The 25,895-nt window shown below is 39.6% G+C and overlaps 1 protein-coding gene across 1 annotated transcript in view; it reads right to left on the minus strand.

Annotated features, from left to right (window-relative positions):
* The window catches only part of TSPAN2 (tetraspanin 2), a 58,421-nt gene that overhangs the window by 13,011 nt on the left and 19,515 nt on the right, over positions 1-25,895 (minus strand). Inside the window, exons 2-4 of the mRNA XM_031967351.1 lie at positions 24,422-24,524; positions 3,226-3,323; positions 1,243-1,317 (exon numbers count right to left, since the gene is read on the minus strand). Of these exons, the coding sequence (XP_031823211.1) occupies positions 1,243-1,317; positions 3,226-3,323; positions 24,422-24,524 (276 nt within the window). The remainder of the gene's footprint in view (positions 1-1,242; positions 1,318-3,225; positions 3,324-24,421; positions 24,525-25,895) is intronic.

The following is a 25,895-nucleotide window of genomic DNA, read 5'->3' on the forward strand; positions in this document are numbered from 1 at the left end:
TCCAAGTTACCAATGATCTCTTAATTGCTAAATCCAAAGGTCTTTTTCTGAGTTCCTTTTTCTAGTTAAGGGCAGTTAGGTGGTCCAATGGCTAGAGTGCTGGGCTTGGAGGCAGGAAAACTTATCTTCCTGAAGTCAAATCTGGCCTCAGACACTTACTAGCTGTGGGATCCTGGGCAAGTTGCTTAATCCTGTTTGCCTCAGTTTCCTCATCTGTAAAATGAACTGGAAAAGGAAATGGCAGACCACTCTAGTATCTCTGCCAACAAAACCTTAAATGGGACCACAAAGAGTCAGACAGGACTAAAAATGACCGGACAACAACATCTTACTTGAACTCTCTGAAACTCTCCTTTTGGAGATAGTCAAACTGGAAATAGTCAAACTCTCCTTTTGGATCCTCTCCTCCCTGGATTCTGTGTCTCTTGGTTCTCCTCTGATCCATTATGGCTACTGTATCTTAATGGTCTTTGTTGGCTCATTATTTGCCTCTCACCTGCAGGGCTGGGATAACTCTTGCCTGGAATATTCTCCCTATTTGAATCCCTAGATCCTTCCATGGCTCAGCTCAAGAACAACTTCCTCATCTCTCTAGATGACAGCACTTTTTCTTAGTTCATATTATCTTATATTCATTTATCTTGGTACATGCTGAATCCCTTAGAAGAAGGTCAGCTCCTTGGGGAAAAGGATGAATTTGCTTTTGTATCCCCAGTATTCAGGATACCAATACAAGTGTCTGGCATGAAGTCATTGCTTAATAAATATTTGCTGAATTGAATTGAATGCCATTTGATCTCCCAACTTCTTAGGAAATTTAGAGCTTCTCTTCCTTTACTCCTTTCCTGTCTTTCCCCTCACAGTTTCTCTTTGGAATCTACAATTCCCTGGCTGGTGTTTCAGTACCCATAATGCCCAGGATGAACTTAAAATCTCGTACGTCTGACAAGAATCAGGCCAAATTTTTCTCTATGAAAATGTAGCAAGAACTCTTCTCATTCTTGCCTTCAAGGGATAAGGATCATTAAACAAGAGATCAGATCACATGTTTCTCTTTTCCCCATAATTCTAATCCCTCCTTTATTTCCAGAGTGAGGATGCCTCTGATCGTTGCCTGTTTCTTGCTTTGGTTGTTCCTTGGTTATTCCATTTTATTTTGGGGATTGGCAATGTTACCCATATGCTTTTGGAAAGAATGCTTTAAACACTAAAAAGCAGATACTACAAGTTATTGTTACTTACCATTCCTTTGCCTATAAATGCAAATACTCCGGTGGTTACCTCTGCAGCAAAGATTACCAGCAGGCAGGTGAAAAACTGTAGAAAAGAAATATTGATCCCATTAATTGGGGTAACATCTTTTTAAAAATTCAAACTCCATTCTTAAGTCACTTTGAAAAATTCACAGGGTTGGAAGTAATTCATCAGGAATTTAGCAGGAAAAATTTCCCTCCAAAAGACATTAGGGCTTCTTTTTCTGGATTATGGGGAAGCAGGATATAAGGTTCTCTGGATAGATTTTTGCCTGGGCCTCCCTAGATTTTCCCCAATACAATCCTGGAAAGCCAAAGAGAGAGATGCTTGATTATCTCTTCCAGCTCATGTCCTATGCTTCTGCCAACATAGATTACATGGCATCCTTTGGACAGCTCCCAAGTTCCATATCAGCTCTTTTCCCCAGATGCTATTCCCTGTGTCCAGAATCCTCCCTATCTTCATTTTTACCTGTTGATACCCCCCTCATCCTAGCCCCAGATCAAATAATAATAATTCTGCAAAACCTTCCTTGATTCCCAGATCAAAGGGATTTTCCTTTCCTTTGAGCTTTTATCACTTTACACTCATCATAGGAACTTAAATTCTATTTTGTCACAGGCATCTGTATGCATGTCTTATAATGCTTCTACCCACCCTGTACAGATAATATTTTTGAAGTAAACTTATTGATGGTAAAAGACATGATTTCTTTATTTCTATTTTCCAAAATCGCTAGCCCTGAACATATGGCACATACCAAGTACTTCAATGATGAATGAATTCATATTCAGACCATTTCTGATTTCTTTAATTCTTAGTGTCTATCCTATTACTATGTATTGGGGGAATGGGTATTCATATATTTTATATGTGCTTATGTGTGAACATGCTGTTGGTAATCCAGCAGAATGTAAACTCCTTGAGGGAAGAGACTATTTAATTTTTGTCTTGTACCCCCTACAGAATACCTGCCACATAGGAAGTACTTGATAAATGCTGGTTGATTGATTGATCTCTTTTGTTCATCAGATACCAGCACAGATTTTACTCCACCAGGAGTGGGAAGACTTACTGTCACTGTTAAATAGAACGTGGGAGAGAAAGAAGAATGGGAACTATGAATCAGATGTCATTTCTGACACCTAGAGATTTGAAGGAGAAAGAACAGCTAAAAACTCTACAAAAGATACACTGTTTTCTGATAATTACTACTGCCTCTGATTCCCCATGGAGCAATACAGAACATCTTCTTTCTTCCTTCTCCCTTCCCTGTCACAGGCAGTTCTGAATCCCGCTGCACATTTCCTGAACTCACTTGATTTTAGTTTAAAAAAGAAACTACTCACTAAAAGAGACCTCAAGAGGGACATCCGGCCAAGTTGGTGATTTTACATACTCACTGTTCTTGTAAATAATAATTGTGTCCTGGCTAGAAGGCTGTCACTTATGGAATATCACATATATCATAAAATAGTTTTTTAAGGAGAAACAACCATAAATCCATAGATTTTTAAAGAGATTCTTCTTCCTACTTTCAAGAAGATGATTTGATTGATTAATTGATTGAGAATTAGTCTCCCTATCTTGGGCTAAGAGTATGGTTACACATAGTCTTGATCCCAATACTGATCGGTGCAGAAGAGTTTTCTTTCTTCATTTTTTCAGTCTGGGTCTCTCCTTAGGCAGTCTCATGGCCCAGAAGCTGAGTGCACCAATGCCATAATAAATAAAATTAGTCCCAGAACTCTTGAACTCAAGCAATTTATCAGTCTCAATCTTTCTTACTAGCAGAGATCACAGGCTTGTGCCATCATGACTAGCCACATGATCTCATTTAATTTCATATCATCCTTATGAATTGAGAAAACACAACTACAAAGAGAAAATCTGAGCTCCAGAGAGGATGCGAGAGCTCCCTGGCCAAGCAGGGAAGCCACGGTGGAACTAGGGCAGAATCCCTCCACTTACTGATCCGAGCAGACACTGAGACTCTCGCACAGCTCCACAGCACCCGAAGAATCCCACGGTCATCATCAGTGCACCTGCTCCAACAAGCACATACAGCCCTACCAGAGAGAGGAAAGCAGATGCATCAGCAAAAGAAGGCTAAAGTGATTTTAAATATTTTGGAAGAAAAGTAGGGCCTGAATTTTGGTTTTTTTTTTATTTATTTTTTTTTATTTAATAGCCTTTTATTTACAGGATATATACATGGGTAACTTTACAGCATTAACAATTGCCAAACCTCTTGTTCCAATTTTTCACCTCTTACCCCCCCCACCCCCTCCCCCAGATGGCAGGATGACCAGTAGATGTTAAATATATTAAAATATAAATTAGATACACAATAAGTATACATGACCAAAACGTTATTTTGCTGTACAAAAAGAATCAGACTCTGAAATATTGTACAATTAGCTTGTGAAGGAAATCAAAAATGCAGGTGTGCATAAATATAGGGATTGGGAATTCAATGTAATGGTTCTTCGTCATCTCCCAGAGTTCTTTTTCTGGGCATAGCTAGTTCAGTTCATTACTGCTCCATTAGAAATGATTTGGTTGATCTCGTTGCTGAGGATGGCCTGGTCCATCAGAACTGGTCATCATATAGTATTGTTGTTGAAGTATATAATGATCTCCTGGTCCTGCTCATTTCACTCAGCATCAGTTCGTGTAAGTCTCTCCAGGCCTTTCTGAAATCATCCTGTTGGTCATTTCTTACAGAACAGTAATATTCCATAATTTTCATATACCACAATTTATTCAGCCATTCTCCAACTGATGGGCATCCATTCAGTTTCCAGTTTCTAGCCACTACAAAAAGGGCTGCCACAAACATTCGTGCACATACAGGTCCCTTTCCCTTCTTTATAATCTCTTTGGGATATAATCCCAGTAGTAACACTGCTGGATCAAAGGGTATAGGGCCTGAATTTTGGAAACTTTCAGTACTGTAGACCACTGATTATCAGCATTGTTTTTTCAGATACTCTCTGGGTGTGTATATATGTGTATTTTGAGAGTGTATCTCTCTATCTCATGACTCTCTATCTCTTTGATCCCACTCTTTATGGGCATGGAAGCTTTGATCTCCATCTCTGATCTGGACTTGTTTTGCAGCTCCTTAGTCAGTCTGGTGACCTCCTGCTCCTGGGAGACTTGCCACATCAAGGTGGGACTTAAAGTGGATATCCAACTGACTTTCTGGCATTCTAAAATTCAGAATTCTAGAGCTCAAGGGATCCTTCAGCCTCAGTCTACCCAATAGTAGAGATGACAGATATGTAGCACCCTGCCCGACCAACTTTAAGAAATCACATAGAAATTAGGAATTGGAGGGGACCATTGGATCATGGGCTCATGAATCTAGATCTTGAAGGAGTCCTAAAAGTCCATCTAGTCCAAATCCCGTATTTTACAGAGGAAGAAACTAATCACCAGGAAAATTAAGTGATTTGCCTATTGTTACATAGATAAGAAGGCATCAAGCTTGGATTTGAACCCAAACCCTAGATTTATAAGTCTCTGACTCCAAGGACAGTGATTTCATTATTTCACCCAGGATACCACATTGCCTCCATCTTTGGAGATGATATGAAGAAAAAGCAGCAGGGCATTAAGAATGGCTGGTAGATGGTGAGGTCCTGGAAAAACAGAGGGAGTGAGACAGAACGTAAAAAGAGAGAGAGGCAAGGATTAAGGAAGGGAATAGACACTCCATTTCAAATGCTTAACATACTGCCTTAGTTTTCCTGGTGACTAGTTTCTTCATATATAAAATGTGGGGTTTGGACTCGGTGGACTTTTAGGACTCCTTCAAGATCTAGACCCATGAGTCCATGATCCAATTCCCAATTGCTATGGAGTTTCTATAAGGTTGGCTACACACCTGTCATGTCTGCTATTGGGCAGCCTGAGGCAGAAGGATCCTTGAGCTCTGGAATTCTGAATTACAGAAGGGCAGATTGGGTATCTAGCCTAAGCATTTTATAAAAACAATTTCATTCGATCCTCACAACAACCCTAACGACCCTGTGGAATGGATGCTATCGTTATTCCCATTTCATAGTTGAGAAAATATGAGGCAGACAGAGGTTAAATCACCTGTCCAGGATCATACTGCTTATAAACATCTGAGGCTGGACTTGAACTGGTCTTTTTGCCTCCAAGCCCAGCTCTCTCTCTACTGCATCATTGAGCCATTTAGAAGTATGTTTACAATTTTTTTTTTTAAAAAAAGGAAGAATAATAAGTGATCATAGAACTGCAGAATGCTAGAGCTGATAAGATCACCTAGGGCAAGTCCATCCAGTTAATCAACAAGGAAGGAAAGGCTATGAAAAGGAAACAATGGTTACCAGGATTGTTGTCCTAGACCCAGTCAGGAAAACAGTCCTGGCCCCAAGTCCTGTTCTGTGATTTACCATAGTCCTGTGAAACCCACCCAAATTCTTACTCTCAAAGTGATGGCTTCCAGTGGTTCTCAAAGTATGGTCTAGAGAATCCTGGGGATCTCTGAAACCCTTTTAGAGGGTCTACAAATTCAAAAATTCAAAAAATTCAAAAAAACCCAGATAAACAGAAACTCTTTGGAGATATCCTTAATCATTTTTAATAGGATAAAGATACTGAAAACAAAAGTTTGAGAACCACTGGCTTATTCTATATGGGACTGCTGGACGGTACAGTTCATAGAGTGCTGAACCCAGAGTCAAAAAGACCTGAATTCAAGTGTGGCCTGAGATACTTATTAACTATGTGATCCTGGGCAAGACACTTAATCCTGTTTGCCTCAGTTTCCTCAATTGTAAAATGGGGGTAATAATAGCTTCTACCTCACAAGATTGTTGTGAGGACCAACTGCGATATTTGTAAAGCACTTAGCACAATGCCAGACACTATATAAATGCTACTTGTTATGCTTATGTAACATTTTTAGTTTTTCATCCCCATGAAGATTCTCACTGCTCTGTGAGGTGGGTAATCTATCTATCCATCAATATTTCTTAAATAACTTATTAAATTAACTTATTAAATAACTTAAATAACTACTTACATGCCAGGTACTGTGGGAAATAAAAGGGCAAAGATGAATCTCTGTCCCTGCCCTAATGATGTTTGCCTTCTTTTGGGAAGAAACATTAAGTACTTGTAGAAGTAAATAGAGATGTCAGGTCCCAAAAGTCTGAATGCAGCTTTAAATTTTAATGGCTAAAATTTCACTTAGACCTTTGGGAAACCTTTCATCTTGTATTTTTGGGACACCCTACATATAGAAAGTAAACAACCAAAGTAATGTTGAGAGGTCTCTAACAGTTGTAATGGGGAGGGAGCATGGAGAAGGAAAGGAAAATGTTGGAGGTGGCTCTAGAAATGAGCTTTGGGGGAGCTCAGAATTCTTAAAGACAAAGAAAAGAAAGGCTCCCACTCTGGGTGTGGGTAGCAATGTATAAAACCATGGAGACTGGAGATGGAATGCTTCTTATACATGGAAAAATAAAAGATAGGCAAAAATAAAATAATTTGCTCCAGGTCATATGGCCAGTGGTATAACCTTGATAGACTCAGTCCAGTGTTCTTTTTTTTTTCTGTGCCATTTTTGCTTTCTGGTCTCCTTAATGATATTATTAGCTCCCTGATGACACAGACTCTACTTTATACTATCCTGTGCTGTAGCACAGAGCTAGGCACATAATTGCTCAGTAATGAGGCGCTGCCATGGAGAAGGAAAACAAACAAATCACTGACCTAGTGTAGGAAGCAGAGCCTTCTATTGGGATACTGGTGAGATCAAACTTGTTATTTCCTTTGCTGATCCCTAGATGTAATAACCCAGTGTGTGTGTGAGGCGGGGGGAGAGAGGGGGGGAGTAGCCCTCTGCCCGCTTCTCAGAATTCCCAGCATACTTAGGTTTCCTCTTAAGTCTGTACATTTTGATTGCATGAGTCACCCTGAAGCTACTGGTCTCGTTCCCAAAGTATCCTGGTTTAGTAGCAACCTGGCTGAAGGTAGAAGATGGGAATTGTAGGATTATGGCATTTAAAAATGTCAAGGATAGAATCGAATCTGATTTATAAATATAAGAGCCATTCCCCAAGTGATAAATAGTCAAGGGATAGAAACAGGCAGTTTTCAGGAGAAAAAATAAAAGCTATTTACATTGCTCAACTATGACCTCATAACCCCATAAACCATAGCATGTCAGTGGTGTCCATGGGCTTTTCTTGGCAAAGATACCGGAGCAGTTTGCCATCTTCTCCTCTAGTGGATTAAAATAAACAGCAGAGGTTAGGTGAATTGCTACAGAGCGAGTAAGTGTCTGAGGCTGGATTTGAATTAAGGTTTTTCTGACTCCACAGACCCAATGCTTTATCCAATGAGCCATCCAATTACCTCAAATATCATATAAGAAAAAATGCTCTAAATCACTATTGATTAGAGAAAAACTTAAATAACTCTGAGGTACTGCCTTACACCCATCAGAAAGGACAAGCACTGGAGGGGAGAGGGTAAAAGTAAGTATACTAATGAACTTTTGAAGGAGTATTGAACTGCCCCAAGGCCATAGCCTTTGATCCAGCAATATCACTACTAACCTGAATCCTTGAAAGGATCAAAGAAAAAGGAAAAAGGCCTCTATGTATAAAAATATTGATAGAAAAGAACTGGAAATCAAGGGGATGCTCATTAACTGCAGACTAGGTGAACGAGTTGCGGCATATTGATTGTGATGGAGTAATATTGTACTGTGAGAAATAATGGGAGGGGGGTTTGGAAAAACCTGGCCAGACTTATTTGAACTGACTCAAAGTACCATGAAAAGGATCAGGCGATCATTGTACACAGGAGCAGCACTGTTTTAATGCTGTGACTTATTAGTAAATAAAACTGTATACACACTTTTATTGACTGTGAAGGATGAGGGTATTCTGATCAATACAGTGATCCAAGAGAGTTATAAACAACTCACAATGAAAAAATGCTATTTACTTCCAGAGAGTAAACTGGTGAACTCTAAGGGCAAACTGAGGTATAATTTTCTCACCTTGTTTTTCTTGCTTTTTAAAAAATATGGCTAATATGGAAATATGTTTTGTGTGATTTCAGATGTATAATTGATAACATATTACTTGCCTTCTCAGTGAGTTGGGAGAGGAGCCATAGGGAAGGAGTATATTTGGAATTCAAAATTTAAAAAGGAAAGAATGTTCAAAATTAATAAATGATAAACTTAAATGAATGTTAAAGAAAACTGCAAGGACCTTTTGAGCCCAGCTAGTTTAACTGGCTCTCCTTAAATAAAAGGTAATTAAAAGGTACATGAATGTAATTATCAGATAAATTAAAGGTACTAGAATTAAGAGGAGTTGGGCAAGGCTTCCTGTAGAAGACAGGATTTTTTTTTCTGAGGCATTTGGGGTTAAGTGACTTGCTCAGGGTCACACAGCTAGGAAGTTAAGTGTCTGAGGTCACATTTGAACTCAGGTCCTCCTGACTTCAGGGCTGGTGCTCTATCCACTGCACCACCTCGCTGCTCCAGAAGGTAGGATTTTGATTGGGACTTAAATAAAGTCAGGAAGGTCAGTAGTCAGAGTGGAGGAGAGATAGTATTCCAGGAAAGGAATAGCCAGAGATAGAATGCATGGAATTGAGAGATGGACCAATCTGGTTTCTCATAATAATCCTGAGATAAGACAGGGAGGGACCTATTCTGTCCATTTTGTAGATGGGAAAACTGAGGCTGACAGGGGTTAAATCATTTGCTAGAAATTCAGAGGTCATTTAAATCCCAGCATAAGGCTTAAAAAAAAAAAACAAACCAGCACAAAAACTCAGTCAGTAATGACAATCATAAGATATCAATCTCTTTCCTTGCAGAATTTTGTTGCCTTCAGCTAAGCTGGCATGTCAAGAACCTAGTTCTTAAGAGCTCCTGCCTAGAACTTGCTGACAGCTAAATCCTGGTTTAAATCTTGGAGATGAAGAACTGGAAAGGGACCTCATCTCTTCTAAGTCCCTTCCTCTAGCATCTTTGGCATATAGTTCCAGGGACAGACACAGGACTGCTTAACAAATCTATTGACAAGGCTCAAGCTTGGGATAAGTCCAACACTAATACAGTCTGGTGAGCCCCTGAGGAACAGAGGGCCAAAAAAGATGTAAAATGGCCAAATAACGGGATCAGTCTAATGTCAAAATAAATGTTTTTCTCTAATGCAAAATGAGACCACCTGAAACCGCAGAACAATAGTTTGGTTGGATAACAGGAATTTTAAAATCTAAGCATTGGACTTTACATTACATTTATGATAAATTTTCAAATAAATTCCATTATACTAGAATCAGGTCAATATATTTTTCATAGCCAGACTCTACCATCCAACAAGCTAGTTATCCTTTCTAATTTTCATTTAAAGAGGCAGAGAAAAGGAAGGACAACTTCTTAGGAGACAGCCTGTGGAAGGACAGGAACAAAGAAAAAAACCAAAGTAGGCCATTTTGCCTGAAATGTAAAGTGGGTGAGAGGGTGTCTGTGCTTTCAGTCATTTTTCAGTTGTTTCCAGCTCTTCATGACCCCTTTGGAGATTTTCTTGGCAAAGATCCTGGAATGGTATGGCATTTTCTTTTCCCGTTCATTTTACAGATGAGGAAACTGAGGTAAACAGGGTTAAGTGATTTGCCCAGGGTCATCCAGTTACTAAGTGTCTGAGGCTGGACTTGAACTCAGAAAGATGAGTTCCTGACTCCAGGCTCAACATTCTACCTAGCTAAAGAGATGAACTTCATTAATCTGGGAAATTCACTTATAAGGAATAGACCATTCCCTAAGGATGATGGATAATGTATTTCTGTATTAATAATCATTAATTATAATGATTTTTAGCTTTAAAAAGAAATGGCCAGAGTTGCCTTCAGAATGAGCACTTTCCCTCCCGTATGGTACACCACCAGGAAGTTCTCTTTAAACATTCCCAGTGACCATCAAAAGCTGGCTGTAGGTTTCAAGATTCAACCCAAGGAGTGTCAACTTTGGGCCTTGAGCTCTGGGCCTGCTGAGTTGTTCCTATTTGTGTGGGCAACCTCTTCATGGAGAAATACTGCTAATATCCTCCAGGTGCAGACATGACTTCATCTCCTAAAGCATGTGCCTTTTCTTTATAGCTTCTTGAGGGCTGATGGGGTCACACTGCCCATTCTGCACTTGCTCTGGGACCCTTAGAAAAGCATCCCCAAAGAAGGTAGGAAAAGTTTAGGTAACTTTCTTTGAGGGACTCTACTAAGTCCACTGAAAAAAGAAGTACAGAAAGTCTGGCAAGTAAGAAATGCCTGAATCATCCTGCTGCCAGCCCTTCAACTTGTCCCTTCTTCCAAGCTACCAGAATTTCCCTTCCCTACTTTAGCAACCAGTCCCAAAAGACTCTTAAACTGGTTTTTTTTGTGGGGGAAGAAGAAGGAAAAATCTCTTAGGTAGTCTGGTGAAATCTATGGATTCTTTCTAAGAATAATGCTTTTAAATATGTAGGAGAAAATATACAGTGTTACAAAGGAAACCAGTTACACTGAAATAAAAATATAACTTTTTCTCCAATCTGGTTCAAGGACACTCCGGAGAACCAAATGTAGCCTTTGGGACTTAACAGAGATACACAATGAATGTGGGACTTGAAGAGGAGATCTGATTAGCAAGATCCAGTATTTGAAGAGCTGCCTCCCACCAATCACAGCTGGGTTTTGCCAACCTCTTTTTTTATTACAGTATGTTCTTTGTTGAATCTTTTTTCCTACTGGTTCCTTAGAAACCTCTAATCCTTCAATCCCCCACTGGACACTGAAATTGAATATCTATCTGGCATCCTGGTATCTTAGGAACTAACTACACTTATAGAATTGGTTGACTGATACAGAGAAAAAAGAAGTAATAAGTGATCCCAGAGAAATACTACTGACTTATAGGGATAAATATATTCTCATCCATTCATTCATTTATTGAATGCTTATTAAGTTCTTTCTATAAGCACAATGCTGTGTGAGAGGTAAAATTTAAGTAAAGCATCCTTCTGGACATATAAAGATGGCTTTCTTGAATTATAGTAGTGAAGAGGAAGAGAAAGAAAGAATGATAATTGAAAAAGACAGGAGAATGTATGAAAGGTTTTTTTTTAAGGATAAGGGACATTTGAACATACTTTCAGGCAAAGGGGAAGCTGACAGCAGATGAAGAAAAAAAGAAAGGGAAAGGGAGCAGGAGGAAGGAGCAAAAGTGGGAAACAGACAAAAAGAGATAGAGATGGGGAGAAAGAAAGAAGGAAAGGAGGAAAGAGAGAGACAGAGATAAAAAGAGATAGAGATAAGAAGAAAGAAAGAGGGAGAGAGAGATAGAAGGAGAGAGGGAAGAAGGGATGGGAACAGGAGAGATACATACATAAATATTCAGACCTTAATATCAGACAAACAAAAGCTAAAGGGGAGGACATCTGGAGCAAAGTCCTGGAGGGAGTAAGAAGTAATGGGTCTGAGGGAACAGATAGGATTATTAGCCTTAATAACTAGAAGGGAAGAAGGTCAGAATTGTTGATTGGAGATTAATGCTGAGAAATTTTAAAGGATGTTTCTCATTTTTTCTTCCTTTTTGATCTGCTTTTTCTTATGCAACATGAAAAATGTGGAAATATATATAGAAAAATTGCACATGTTTAGCATATATTGGATGGGAGAAGGAAGGGAGAAAAATTTGGAACACAAGGTTTTGCAAGGGTGAAAACTGTCTTTGCATATATTTTGAAAAATAAAAAGCTAGTTTGGAACTATGCCCAAAGAGTTATCAAACCCTTTGATCCAGCAGTGTTTCTACTGGGCTTATATCCCAAAGAATTCATAAAGGAGAGAAGAGGACCTATATGTGCAAAATGTTTGTTCTGCCTTTTAGTGGCAAGAAACTGGAAACTGAATGTCTGCCCATTAGTTGGGGAAAGGTTGAATAAGCCATGGTATATGAATGTTATAGAATATTATTGTTCTGTAAGAAACGACCAGCAGGATGATTTCAGAAAGGCCTGGAGAGACTTAGATGAACTGATGCTGAGTGAAATGAGCAGAGCCAGCAACAACAATATTATACAATGATCATTTCTGATGGACGTAGCTCTCTTCAATGAGATGATTCAGACTTGTTCCAATAATCTTGTGATAAAGAGAGCCAGTTACACTCAGAGAGAGGACTGTGGGAACTGAGTATAGTTCACAACATAGCATTTTCACTCTTTCTGTTGTGGTTTACTTGCATTTTAGTTTCTTTCTCAAGTTTTTCCCAGTTTGATTTGATTTTTTTTGTGCAGTAAGACAACTGTATAAATATGTATGCATATATTGGATTTAACACATATCTCTACCATGTTTAACATATATTGGACTACTTGCCATCTAGGGGATGGAGTGGGAGAAGGGGGGAATTGGAACATTGCAAGGATTAATATTGAAGAATTATCCATGCATATGTTCTGAAAAATAATAAGCTTAAATAAAAAAAAAAGAAAAGAAAAAGCTATTATTGAAAAGAATTTTTTTTTTTTAAAGAACGGATGAATGGGCAGGAGAGAAACTACATTAAGTGGCTTCAATTTCTTGTTCCTGTTACATAATAAAGAGATTAACTTCCTAGGAGGTAGAAAGCGAGTCAGCATAACCTCTTGATATTCATCTCAATAGTTGAATCTAGGAAGTTATGATATATTTCCTGTAATAGCTACTTGAACCCAACCAATCAAGTTTAACTATTTTTACCAAGTAACAATGATATTTTAATGGACTAATTGACTTCATTGCTTTGGAATGGGGCTCTGAAAAATGCTTCATTCAGCTAGAACTGAAATCTCCTGGTCCAAAAGCACTCAGTGATTTTTCAAGATTTAGCGCTGATATTTTAAAACTTCATATTGCCTCAGAGTCCTTAAGTGGTATCTCAATGCATTTTAAATTTTATTGCTAAAAGATAATTATACCTCTTATTTGAAATATAATCATTATTTGTAAAAAATTGATTTTCAGTGGACATTATGGGAAGATATGGAAGGGGAAAAAAGGAACTGTAACTCTTTGGACAATGAGTTCCCTTGTTCTCAATCCTATGGGGCTTTTTGCCACAAATGTAAGAGGAGGCAAGAGTCAAAAGACCTGGATTCCAATCTCATGTTTATCATTACACCTACCTGAGCCTTAGTTTCCACATATAAAAAAATGGAATGGAAGGAAGTTGGACTAGACAACTTCAAAGTCTTTTTCTGTCAAATATTTTGTGATTCCATAGTTACCCAGTTTCCTGAACGAAGAAAGACCTGAAGTATCATTTGCAGCTTAGCTAGGTACTGTCTTGGAAAGGGAAAAATAGACAAGGAAGGAAGAAAGGAAAATAAATGAAAACAAAATGTACTACCAAGGGGCACTCTGTGGTCACTAAAAGTGACAGAATAGATATAGGCTCTCCAAAGAAGTGGTCTAATAGCATCATACTTTATACATTATATCTAAATTACTGATCATTATGATTTTGGTTTGTATCAGAAGATTCGTAAGATTTTTCAATTGGGATAAACAGAAATGATTTGGAGAATTGAGGTGGAAGACTTCTGTTGCACTCATGGGTCTGTTGCTAATTAGCTGCTAGAATTTGTGTACATCCCTTAAACTCCAGAGACTTAGTTTTTTCATCCATAAAATGAGAGAGCCTGCTTTATTTCTAAGGTTCCACTCAGCTCTAAATTCGATGACCTAATTCAGGAATATATTTCTGACAGTATTTCTGACAGATAGAGATTCAGATCTTAAAATATACTCACTGAAGGGTTTCTGGGCTGTGTGACTCTGGATAAATCACTTATCCTGAAGTCTTAGATTCACAAATGGGGAAAATAAGAACATGTACCTCTCAGATTGGGTATAAAAATTAAATGAGACAATATCTATTAGGCACTTTGCAAACATTAAAATATTCATTGTCATTAATTATTATCTCTTTTGGCAGTAGATTCGATCTGGAACAACTTTAATCGTTAGAAAGTTTTTCGTTTTGTTGAGTTTAAATCTGTCTTTCTGTTTCCCTTAGATTGTGAGCTCCAGAGAGAAGGGATTGTTTTTTGCCTTTCTCCTTTTTCCAGCACTTAGCATAGTATTTGGCACATATAGGCATTTAATAAATGCTTATTGATTTGGCTTATAACATTTCTCTAATAGTTCTTTTTTTTTTTTTTTTTGGCTGATGGGGTTAAGTGACTTGCTCACAATCACACAGCTAGAAAGTGTTAAGTGTCTGAGGCCAAATTTGAACCCAAATTTGAAGTCCTCCTGACTTCAGGGTTGGGGCTCTATCTACTGTGCCACCTCTTTATTAGTTCTTTCTGTACTTTTAGAACAATACTTAACTCCATTCCCTAAAACCTAGAATCATTTCTTAATTCCATAGGGCTAATTCATTAGGTAGGTGATGGGAGTTTGAGTCACCATTTGCCTCAGTTTCTCATCTATAAAGGATAAATTAGTATTTTCAAACTGTTCTATAACTGTCACTTTAGTCAGTTACTCAGTCTCAAACTATTTTTGACCTTTCAATGTCCTATTCAGTCATTCAGTGAATTCCTGTAGAATACTCACTTTGTTTTTCCAATCAAGCTCGATTTGGGCATTAGCCTCCAACTGGCCACCCTACTCCCATTCTCCCTGCTCCCATTCATCCTTCCCAGCTCTATTTATCTTTCCTTTCAGTCTTCTTTCACAATGCTCTCCTTCATAGAGTCATTATTACAGTCAAGCTGGACCACTATCTGATCCTATCTGATCTGTTCCTATATACTTCTGTACCCACTTTTGCTCATGTCTTCCTTTACACTTACTATTTGCATGGCCTTAGGCAAGTCATGAGGGAGGCTGGGAAGTACATGGGACAGAAGATGGACTCTAGATTCAAAGGAGCTAAATTCAAATCCTGCTTACAATGATTCCTGCCTGTGTAACCATGAACAAATTACTTAACCTCCCTGGGATTTATTTCCTCACATGTAAAATATGGGGATTGGGCCTATGATCACCCCTGATTCTTCAGAAGAAGAAATGTCCCCCTCCCTGAATCTCACAGTTCAGCTCTGCTTTTCCCAAGCATCTGTCTCATCTCTCTTATACTACTTCTATAGAAGTATTTGAGACAGATGCTTCTAATAGATTTTAAGTTTTTGTCACTTTTCATTTTTGTAGCCTTGGTTTTTGAGCATAGGTGAATTCTTAAAATATTTGTTTTGTCATTTTTTGGGGGGGAGGCAATTAGAGCTAAGTGACTTGCTCAGTCACTCAGCTAGTAACTGTTAAGATTTTGAGATTGGATTTGAATTCAGCCCAGTGCTTATCTACTGCACCATCCAGCAGCCCCAGTTTTGTCATTTTATCCCTCACTTTATAAACCTTTGCTGGCTTTCACTGTTGCCAAGCTCAAGTCCCAAACAAATTCTGTCATCTGGAATTCAAGGCCCCACACAATATGATCCTGAGCTATTTTTAGCTCACACCCCACTAGGGACCCTCCCCTCCTGTCAGACTGGTCTACTTACTCACTGTCTCCCAACCATATCTTCACATTTCATCCTGCAAGCTTCCATTCATTCTCTTTCCCCTACCTGGTATGTTCTCCTCTTCTCTGCCTAGCCAAATTTTCCTATTTTCAAAGTTTGGGACAAGTCCAACTTGCTCCATTAAAGTTTTTTCCAGATTACTCTAGTGCACAGTGAATACTCTTTTATTTTTCTGAACTCTCAATCATCTTTCTGAAACTCAGGCTCCCCATCTATAAAATGGGGATAATAACAGCATATACCATTATAGAGTTATCGAGAGGATCAATTGAAAAAATATATGTAAAATGCTTTGCAAATATTTGTTGTTGTATCAATCATTTCAGTCATGTTTGACTCTTTGTGATGCCTTTTGGGGGTTTTTTTTTGGCAAAAATAATGGAGTGACATGCTATTTCCTTCTCCAGTTCTTTTTACAGATAAGGAACTGAGGCGAACTGGGTCACAGAGCTAATTAAGTGTCTGAGGTTAGATTTGAACTTCCTGACTGCAGACCCAGCACTCTATGCATTATGGCACCACCTAGCTGCCCTGCTTGCAAATATTGCCCTTGCTAATATGGTGCCACATAAAGTTAGACATTATGATTATTGACATTTCTACTTCTACTACCAGTTACCCAGTTAATTTGTCCATGTTTTTCCATAGAGTTTAGGTTGGAATGGATCTCAGAGGCCATCCAAAGTACCTCATACCTGAAAAGAATCCCCACTACTGCTTCCATAACAAACAATTATCCAAATTTTGCTCTAGGAACACTCAAGGTCTTCCAAAGGCAAGCCATTCCATTTGGGGGATCATGCCAGTTTTTCTTGACCACAAGATCATAAATCTGTCTCTTTGCCCCCTCCATCTGGTGTTCCCAGTTTTTCCCACTGGGTCCAAAATAGATGACACATAATCTTTCTTCCATTGACAGTCCCTCAAATACTTGGAAGTCATAATCATGTCTCTCCACCAAATTATCTCTCCTTTGGACTCATAAGTATCTCTAATTCCTGGAGCCCAGTTTGGAGTGACATGTTCTCAAGTCTCCCTACCACTGTGATCGCTCTCTTCTTTATACCTTAGTTTGTTAGTACCTTTTCTAAAGTGTGGGGCCCACCCCATATTACAAATGTCATTCTATGGAGATAAAATACAACCTTGAAAGTCTTGGACAATTTTCCTTCTTTCATGTGGACTACAGCTGAACGAGCTACTGATTCACCTGGAACCTGGAGTCAACTGAAACCCCTAAATCTTTTTCACATGAACTCCTTTATAGCAGTCATTTAATAAATGCCTGATTAACTATTGAGTGCCATCTAATTGATTTTAATCAATTGATTTACCATAAGACTTCACATTGAAATGGCAAGGTAGACAGATAAAGTTCTGGCCTTGTAGGGAGAGAGGCAGACCTAAGTTTGGCTCCTGACTCAGACACTTATTGGGTGTGTAACCTCCTTGAACATATCTGTGCCTCAGTTTCCTCATCCATAAGATGGAGATATTAACACCATTGTGCTAAGATAGGCATAATAGCATCATAATGCCATAAAGAGTTGTGAGAATCCAGTGTGAGAGTATGTATAAAGTGCTTTAGAAAGTATTAAATATTAGCTATTATTATTACTATTTTTTCTTTGCATCCTGAGCATAGTGACTACTTAGATTGTGATTTTGATATTTAATAAGTGCTATTGAGATTGTACATGTATAACTTATATCAAATTGCTTACTGTCCAGTAAAGGGGGAAATGAAAGAGGGAGGGGAAAAATTTGGAACTCAAAATTTTAAAATAATGAATGTTAAAATTTGTCTATATACATAATTGGTAAAAATAAAATTTTATTTTAAAAAATAAGTGTTTATTGAATTGAACTTTAAATTTTGAATTGAGTTAAATTTAAATCCTATTAAATTTTGGTTCACAAGATTTGAATTCATCTTAATTAGATCTTATATTCCCTAACTAAATTTGACCTCTTAAAGACAGCATCGATACTGTCTACTTTTTTTTTTTAATTTCCCACAGTGCCTAGCCCAGTACTTTATAAATTAGCTCCTCAATAAATACTTCATTGACTCACTACTCTGTTATTATTTTCTAAAATTAGAGTATGGGCTAATAATGCCAAATATCTAGAAGAAAAACCAAAAAGACTTTGCCAACTCCCTGGACATTTCCAAATATCCAAATGCTTAGTGGCACATGGGTGTTGCCTGTACTTCTTACATATCCCACATATGACCCAACTTTTAAAATAGTTTTCTTTAATATTCTTGGGCAATTTCTCTGTTAGGCTCATTGAAAAGTCTTTTTTTTTTTTTTTAAGAACTTCATGTTCTCTTTCTCCAAAATGTAGGAGAAAGTACAGGAGGTAGGCAGATTTACCAAGCAAACTTCTGAATATAATGACTAGCTTATGCTTTTCTATGAGAATCAAACAATCTCTTTTTCCTTCCTGAGCTCCTACCCAAGGGTGGACCCCCTGCCTCCTCTGGGCACAATTGTACTTTCCAAGCATTAAGCCTCAAGGTTCAGGGCTGGAAAATCCTGGCAGTCAGAGTAGAGGGGCCAGCACGTCTGGAACAGAAGAATAGGCCAATGTGATTCCTGGGCACACCCTGGATAAACACTGCTCCCTCAGCCCCATGCTGAGGGCTAGACAGACGGAACACTCAGGAACAGCATGCTCTGGGATTTGTAGCAACAAACCGAGTCCGTGGCTCCACGTTGCTCTGCCCTGATGGAGACAAAGGAACTTCTTGCTTTCTGGCTCTGGATGGAAGGTTAGAATTGGGTTGCCTGCGTGACATCAGGAATCCTGCCCCACTGTCTGAACTACACTCCCTGTACCTCCTCAAGCCCTGCCCAGGCTTCCAGGCCCAGGAATGATTTTACTTTTGCCATAAGGCTTTCCCCAAACACTCTTAAGCCCACAAGCCTCTTCTATTCCTCCAAACTCATAATGCTAATTGCTTGGGCTCTTCCATTGGTTCTTGACAACCACTCCCCCCAAAATACTGGAAGGCATTCAGAGGAAGCCAAGCTAGAATGTTTGCTACGTGAGCGCACTTGTGGGGAACTGGAAACTAGAAGGCACCAGGAATATAAGATAACTGTTGTCAAGTACTTCAAAGGTTCCCTTGGGGAAAGACCATGAGGTTTAGGATCACAGGATCCAGAGCTGGAAGGAACCTCAAAGACTATTGAGACTCATCCCTTTATTTTACAGATGAGGAAACTGAGGGATCTGTTTAAGGTCATCAAAGTAATTCAAGAAACAGAATTTGAACCCAGATCTCCTGACTCAAGAGTCAGTGTTCTTTCTTTCCACTGTATTCTAGTGCCCTTTTCTTACTCCAGAAGCTCCAGAGGCAGAAATAGGAACAATGATGAGAAGCTATATTGAGGCAAACTTTAGGTCGGAGTCAAAGAGAAACAAACAATGATAATGATTCAGAAGTGGAATAGGATGTTCTGTGAAGAAATGGGGTCTCCCACAATGAAGGGAGAACAGGGAGTTCCTGTTCAGGTCTGGCTTGGACTGCTATGTGGCTGCTGAGGTGTCATCTTTCTCAGGGGTTCTGGGATTGATTCTGTGAAAACCAGTCCCATCCCACTCTGGGGTTCTGGGATTGATTCTATGAGAACGGTCCCATCCCACTCTGGGGTTCTGGGATTGATTCATGAGAACCAGTCCCATCCCCCTCTGGGGTTCAGGGATTGATTGTATGAGAACCAGTTCCATCTGTCTGGGATTCTGGGATTGATTCTGTGAGAATGGTCCCAAATCGCTCTGGGGTTCTGGGATGATTCTATGAGAACTACATTAAAGGGGAATCTCATTCCCTAAGAAGGCAGCTGTGCTGCTAGACAGGCAACATTTCAACTATAAATACTTAAATTAGAACTTTACAGAGACCTTGGGACTCTATTATCATTATAGCACTCATCTGAACTCCTCTTGTCCTTTCTTACTTCCAAGGATCATCAATTCTCGCCAAACACCGTTCAGTCCTTGGATGCAGGGAAGCTGCCCATGCATGGGTCAGCTGTCATGGGACACTGAGCTGCCCCTTACACATCCTCAAGCCTCTTCCCAGCAGTTTGTGGCAGCCCCGGGGAGAAAGAGAAACTAGAAATCAAGAGTGTCATTTATTTATTTTCTTCCATTTCAATTTCTCCAAAAACTATAAGTGATAAGGGCCAGGGCAGGACTGAGTGGAAGGGGAAAGGGTCCCTTGAGATTGACTGGGACTACAGGGCTTGTTGTATTTCATTTCTATCCCTGGTATTTATTACAGTGCCCTGTACATTATAGTTGCTTAACAAAATGCTCATTGATTAATATATTTATTTTATTGGATCTGTGGAAAGAACAAAGTCTCAGGAGCCAAAGGACTGGGATTCAAATCAGGCTCTGCTACATACAGGTAACCTAAAACCTCAGTTACCTCACATGTGACACAAAGGAGTTGGACAATGCAGCCTTTAAGATCTATTCCAGATACAGATGTAATGATCCCATGATTTATGCTCCTTACAACTCTGGGGAGAGAGGTGCCTCATTCCCATTTTTTTGACCAAGCTTGGGGTTTCTTAGTTTAGGGATCTCCCATAAAAGACAGCCTCCACTCTCCCCTTCCCCCATTGCATCAGTTAGGTCTTTGAGGGAAGGGACTAGCTTTTCCATTTTTCTGTATCCCTAGAAGTGCTGGCTCATAGTAGGTGCTTAAGAAATATTTGTTGATTGATTGCAGCAGTTTATATTCTTAGAGAATTGCCCAAGACATTGAAAAGTGAAATTGCCAGGGTCCCATAAGTAGTGTTTGTTGTTGTTTGTTCTTCATTCTGGAAGAGGACCATGACATTGGTGAGGAGACATTTTGATATGTGGTGAATTGGATTTAAGAGGGAGGACTGTGCAAGTCGTCTGCCTCACTTTCCCCTCCGGAGCCATCTGGGTCCAGTGGCCAGATACAGATCAGGATTGGATGTGGCCCGATTCTGAGACCAGCTGCCTATTTAGTGAGCCATACAGAGCTGATATTCCCATTTTACAAATAAAGAAAGTAATACTCAGAGAAGTAGTGACTTGCTTTTGGACACACAATCACTAAATGGCAGAGGGGAGATTTGAACCCACTTATCTCTTAACCCCAACTACAGGACTCTTCCCACTATACCACATTGCCATAGCTGGAATTAAGTGTTGAGGACCACTGGTACAAGTCCTCCTTTATCATTATAGTCTCTCATATATCACACTTATTTGTCTATTTGTCCATTCCTCCAATTAGACTATAAATCATTCACAGGCAGGCTTTGTATCATCAGCCCTGCATGCTCTTTATTTCTGCCACAGAGAATAAGGGAAGCAGTCGTGGGAGCTTTCTTACTGAGGGCTGGGTCTAACTGCATGGGGCTGGACATATGGGCAACTAGGATACTGCCTGAGGAAGCTGAGTTCAAATCTAACCTCAGACACATTAACTGTGTGACCCTCAGCAAGTCACTTAATCTCAGTTTGCCTCAATGACCTCACCTGTAAAATGGAGATAATAAAAACACCTGCCTTCCAGTGTTGTTGTGAGGTCTTAATGAGATAATAATTTGCAAGCTCTTAGCACAGTAACTGGCACACCAGTAAATACTGCATAAATGTTAGCTGTTATAGAAACAGGCAGATGTCCTCACGACCAAGTGCGGCAAATTGAGGCGATTCCTCACCTTGCTCAATGACCCAGAGCCCTACTATTTGTACTGATACTAAATGAGATGATGCAGAATGATACAGATGTAAAAACCCTAGAACAGTGGTTCTCAAACTTGTTTTCAGTATCTTTATCCTATTAAAAATTATTGAGGATTTCTCCAAAGCATTTTTGTTTATCTGGATTATATTTATAGACATTTACCATATTGGAAATAAAAACTATTTTTGAATTTGTAGACCTTCTAAAAGGGTTTCAGAGATCCCCAGGATTCTCTAGACCATACTTTGAGAACCACTGCCCTAGAACCTAAGTTACTGTGGGTGGCTCTCTTAAGCCTCAGTTTCCTTAACTGCAAAGTGAGGAACTTGGACTAGAGGGTCTTTAAAGTGCCTTCCAGATGAACAACTATGACTATGACTGCATCACCTTCTGAACCTTGAGCCTTGTCCTTCACTGCTCCTCTCAGAACTTGGGATTTTGGTGCATCTACTTCAGAAACTCCTACCCTGCCTCTTTCAGCTCCCAAACTAGTCATGGCTTTTGATCCTGTTTTGTTTTCACGATATTGCCCCCTAACCAGAGAGGTAACTTCCTCCTTATCTCTCTTCCCCTCCACTAATCCAACTCGTTTTTCCCAAACTGAGGAAGCTTCAATCCATCTGCCCCATAGAACCTGCTCAACCACAAAGACTCCAGACCAATCTTGCCCAGCTTGGGGCAGTGGGAAGTGTGTGGCTTTGCCCACTGTGATAGAAATGTTGAATGACATTGCATCCAACTGGAGAGAGGTTTCAGGAAAGCATCCTCAATGCCCTTTTAAACCAACCCCAAGGAAACCAGCTGAGTACATGGCAGTGCCGAGGGCCAGTCTTGTAAGAGAGGGCTTGGCAGAGAACTTGAAGAGAAGGAATAGGAACTCTAAGCTTCCTCTGAGGTGCCTTGGTGAGGTGGCTGGAGCTTGGTGAGGTCCCAGGGCACCATCTTGCTGCTCTCTGTGGGACATAGTTCTGCCTGTGATTCACTTGGTGACCAACTCCCCTGGCCCCTATCTTCATGAAGCCCTTTCACTAATCACCGCCAAGCAGCTGGATGCTCTTCTGCCCTCTGCCTTAAAATAACCATGCACCAAAAATGAAGGCAAGAGAAGTAACTATTTTCTAAGTCACAGCTGGCTTGCTCTTAATGGAAACACTTTATTAAATCAGGTGAGAGAATATGAGAAGTCCATATAGACTGGAGTGATATTAGGTTAGAGATATTTTGGTAGAAGAGACAGCATTTAAAAAATAATTTTAAAATATGGTCAGTCCCTAACTGATAAATAATTGACTATTAATGACATTATGGCCACAATCTCATCAGTGCCCCTTTCCCCAGAGAAGCAATGTGACAGAAGGAGAGGACATTGAATTTGGGAGGCAGGAGGGACCTGGATTTGCCTCCTCATTCTGGCATTTATTGGCTGGGGAATCCTGAGACAGTCACTGGTTGAATCTCTGTTTTCTCCTCTATAGAATAATAAGATTTTGAGCTGGAAAGGATCACAGAATCTCAGGTCTCCAAGACTATTTTGAATCACATCTGAACAAGAATCCACTCTACATAGAAAGTGGTTGTCCAGCTTTTGCTTGAAAGCTGCCAGTGAAAAGAAACTTGTTCTCTCCCAAGGCAACTCAATCCACTTTGGGATGGCCATTTGGTTCAACTCCTCCTTTTTTTTAAATGGAGAAATTGAGGTCATAGAGATTAAATACTTACAAAGTTATAAGATCATAGAACAGAAACTAGATCTCTGAGTTCAAATACTACCTCAGACACTTAGTAGCTAAGTGATCCCGGGCAAGACACTTGTTTGTTTTAGTTCCCTCAACTGTAAAATGGGGATAAAGATAGTACTAACTCCCAGGATTGTTGTGAGGCTCAAATGAGATAATATTTGTAAAGCATCTGACACATTGTATAAATATGAGTTATTATTATTATAAAGACCAGACTTGACTTTAGACCTTATCTTGTCATCCTATGTTCGATTGGCTACACCGAGGGAATTATTGATGATGCTCTTTCAAGCTTGATCAAATTTCTTAGACTTGCGAGGTCTCAGATTTCTGATCTATAAAAGAATGGGATTCAAAGAGAAGCTCTCTAAGATTTCTGCTAGTGCTAAGACCATACGACTGACTTTTGAAAAGCAGCCTGGGCCAACAAATCCCTGGGATATCAGGTTGTTGGGCAGTTTCTGAGGGCTTGGGGCACTGCTGACTCCATCCTTCTTCCTGTTGGATATTAATATGGAAATGACTTCAGAAGGGAGGCACCATTCCCCTTGGCTTTGTCACTGTACCTTAAAGAGTAGAGGGTTTGGCAAGGGTAAGGGCTGGTGAGGGAATAGCTTTCCATCTGACTTGGGGGCTGACATCTCCTATATGTACTATCTCCTCCATTAGAATGAGAGCTCCATGAGCAGAGACATTTGTATTCCTAGATCTTTGTACATAGTAAATGCTTAATAAATGCTCATTTATTTATTTTCCCATTTTCCTCTTGGAAAAGTGGAATGGAAACTGTACCAGACTGACAGGCAGAACACTCAGATTCAGACACTGAGTCTAACACTGACCTTGGATAAATATGTCCTAGAATTTCTCTGATCTTTCATTTCTTAATCTGTCAAGTGGGAATCATTATACCTTGCCATTCTCTGCCTTTCTGGGTTGGTGTGAGGAAAGAGCTCCAAAAATTCATTTTTGTTATTATTCCTCCTCCTACCTTCCCCATTCCCCATCCCCACTCCCACCCTTGTCTATCCTAAGCTAAGTTTAGGGAATCTGAATTCACTTACCCATGTAGAAATACTCAGGAGTTTTACCCTCTGAGGACAAATCCTTCACTATGCCTCCAAACCGAAGCCACAGGCCAAAAGCAATGACAGTGGATCCTGCCAACTGAAAGATAAACAAGATCATTAATATCTGATCCAGCAGCTCTGTGAAGGCAGCTAAAGGTGCTGCCAGTGTAAGAGAACAGACAAAACGTGGATGGGAAAGGTAAGAACACCATCAATATAAAAATCAATAATAATAATAACCAATATTCACTATATGGCTCTAATATTTACAAAGCACTTTCTATACACTACCTCATTTGATCTTCCCAATAGCCCTGGGAGGTAGGTGCTATTATTACCATTCTTTTACAGATGAGGAAACTGAGGCAAACAGAAGTTAGACAGCTAGTGTCTGAGGCTACATCTGAACTCAGGTTGTATGATAATAATAACAGCTCATATTACTGGAGAGCACTTTACAAGATTTTCAAAGTGTTTTCCGCACAACAACCCTTCAACGTATGTAGTACAGGTATTATTATCATATCCAATTTTCTAAAGCTCACCAAACAACTTGCTGAAGGCTTCAGAGCCAGGATTTGAACCCAGCTCTTTTGAATCCAAGTTCAGTTGCTCCATTACACATGTTACCACAGAATAGGAAAACTACTTTTTTTTATTTTCATTAGGAATTATTTAGGACAGCTGGGTGATAGTAGATAGAACACTGGACTCATCTTTATAAATTCAAATTTCTCCACAAATTTTTAGCTTTGTGATCCTGGCCAAGTCATATAATCCTGTCTGCCTTAACTTCCTCTATGAACTGGAGATGGAAATGGCAAACCACCCTATTATTTTTGCCAAGAAAAAAACCCAAATGGAGTCAAGAAGAGTCCCATACGATGAAACAAAAACAGGAATTCTTTCCCCCCTTTTCCCAAGTCTACATTGCTGGTACTTTGAGCTTGGCAGAAGGCTCTCAAATAAGACGTGAGCCCTTTGTCATGTGGACCTACACAACAACACCACGGAGTAAGAAATGTCAGTAGACACTTTGAGAGCTGCAAAGTCACACTGAGTGAAATAATCCCCTAAATCCTGGGGTGGAGAGATGGGGGAGGGGAGAAAAAGAACCAAACCCACAAAGTAGCTGACCCACAGATCTTCTGAGTCTGCAGTCCCCAATTAGAAAGTTTCCTCAGATGGAGCCCATAACCCTTTCATCCCCCACACCCTCTCTGCCCATAGCTATTGCCCACTATACTGACAAGTGATGATGGTGCAGGGAGACAGCCCAGGCATATTTTTTTTGGTTGCTATTTTGAGTTTCCATGGAAAGTGAGAAAGGAAAAAATAATTTTCTGGAAAAAAAAAAAAGCAAAAAAAAAGCATGGTCTGTGTGCCGTGTCGCCTGAAGTGGAGTCTGAATTGCTGGCCCAAGCAAAACTTGGGCAGACTCTGCAGCTGGTAGAGTAATCACTCCACT

The sequence above is a fragment of the Sarcophilus harrisii genome, chromosome 4, assembly GCF_902635505.1.
Source record: "Sarcophilus harrisii chromosome 4, mSarHar1.11, whole genome shotgun sequence".
NCBI classification, from domain to species: Eukaryota; Metazoa; Chordata; class Mammalia; order Dasyuromorphia; family Dasyuridae; genus Sarcophilus; species Sarcophilus harrisii.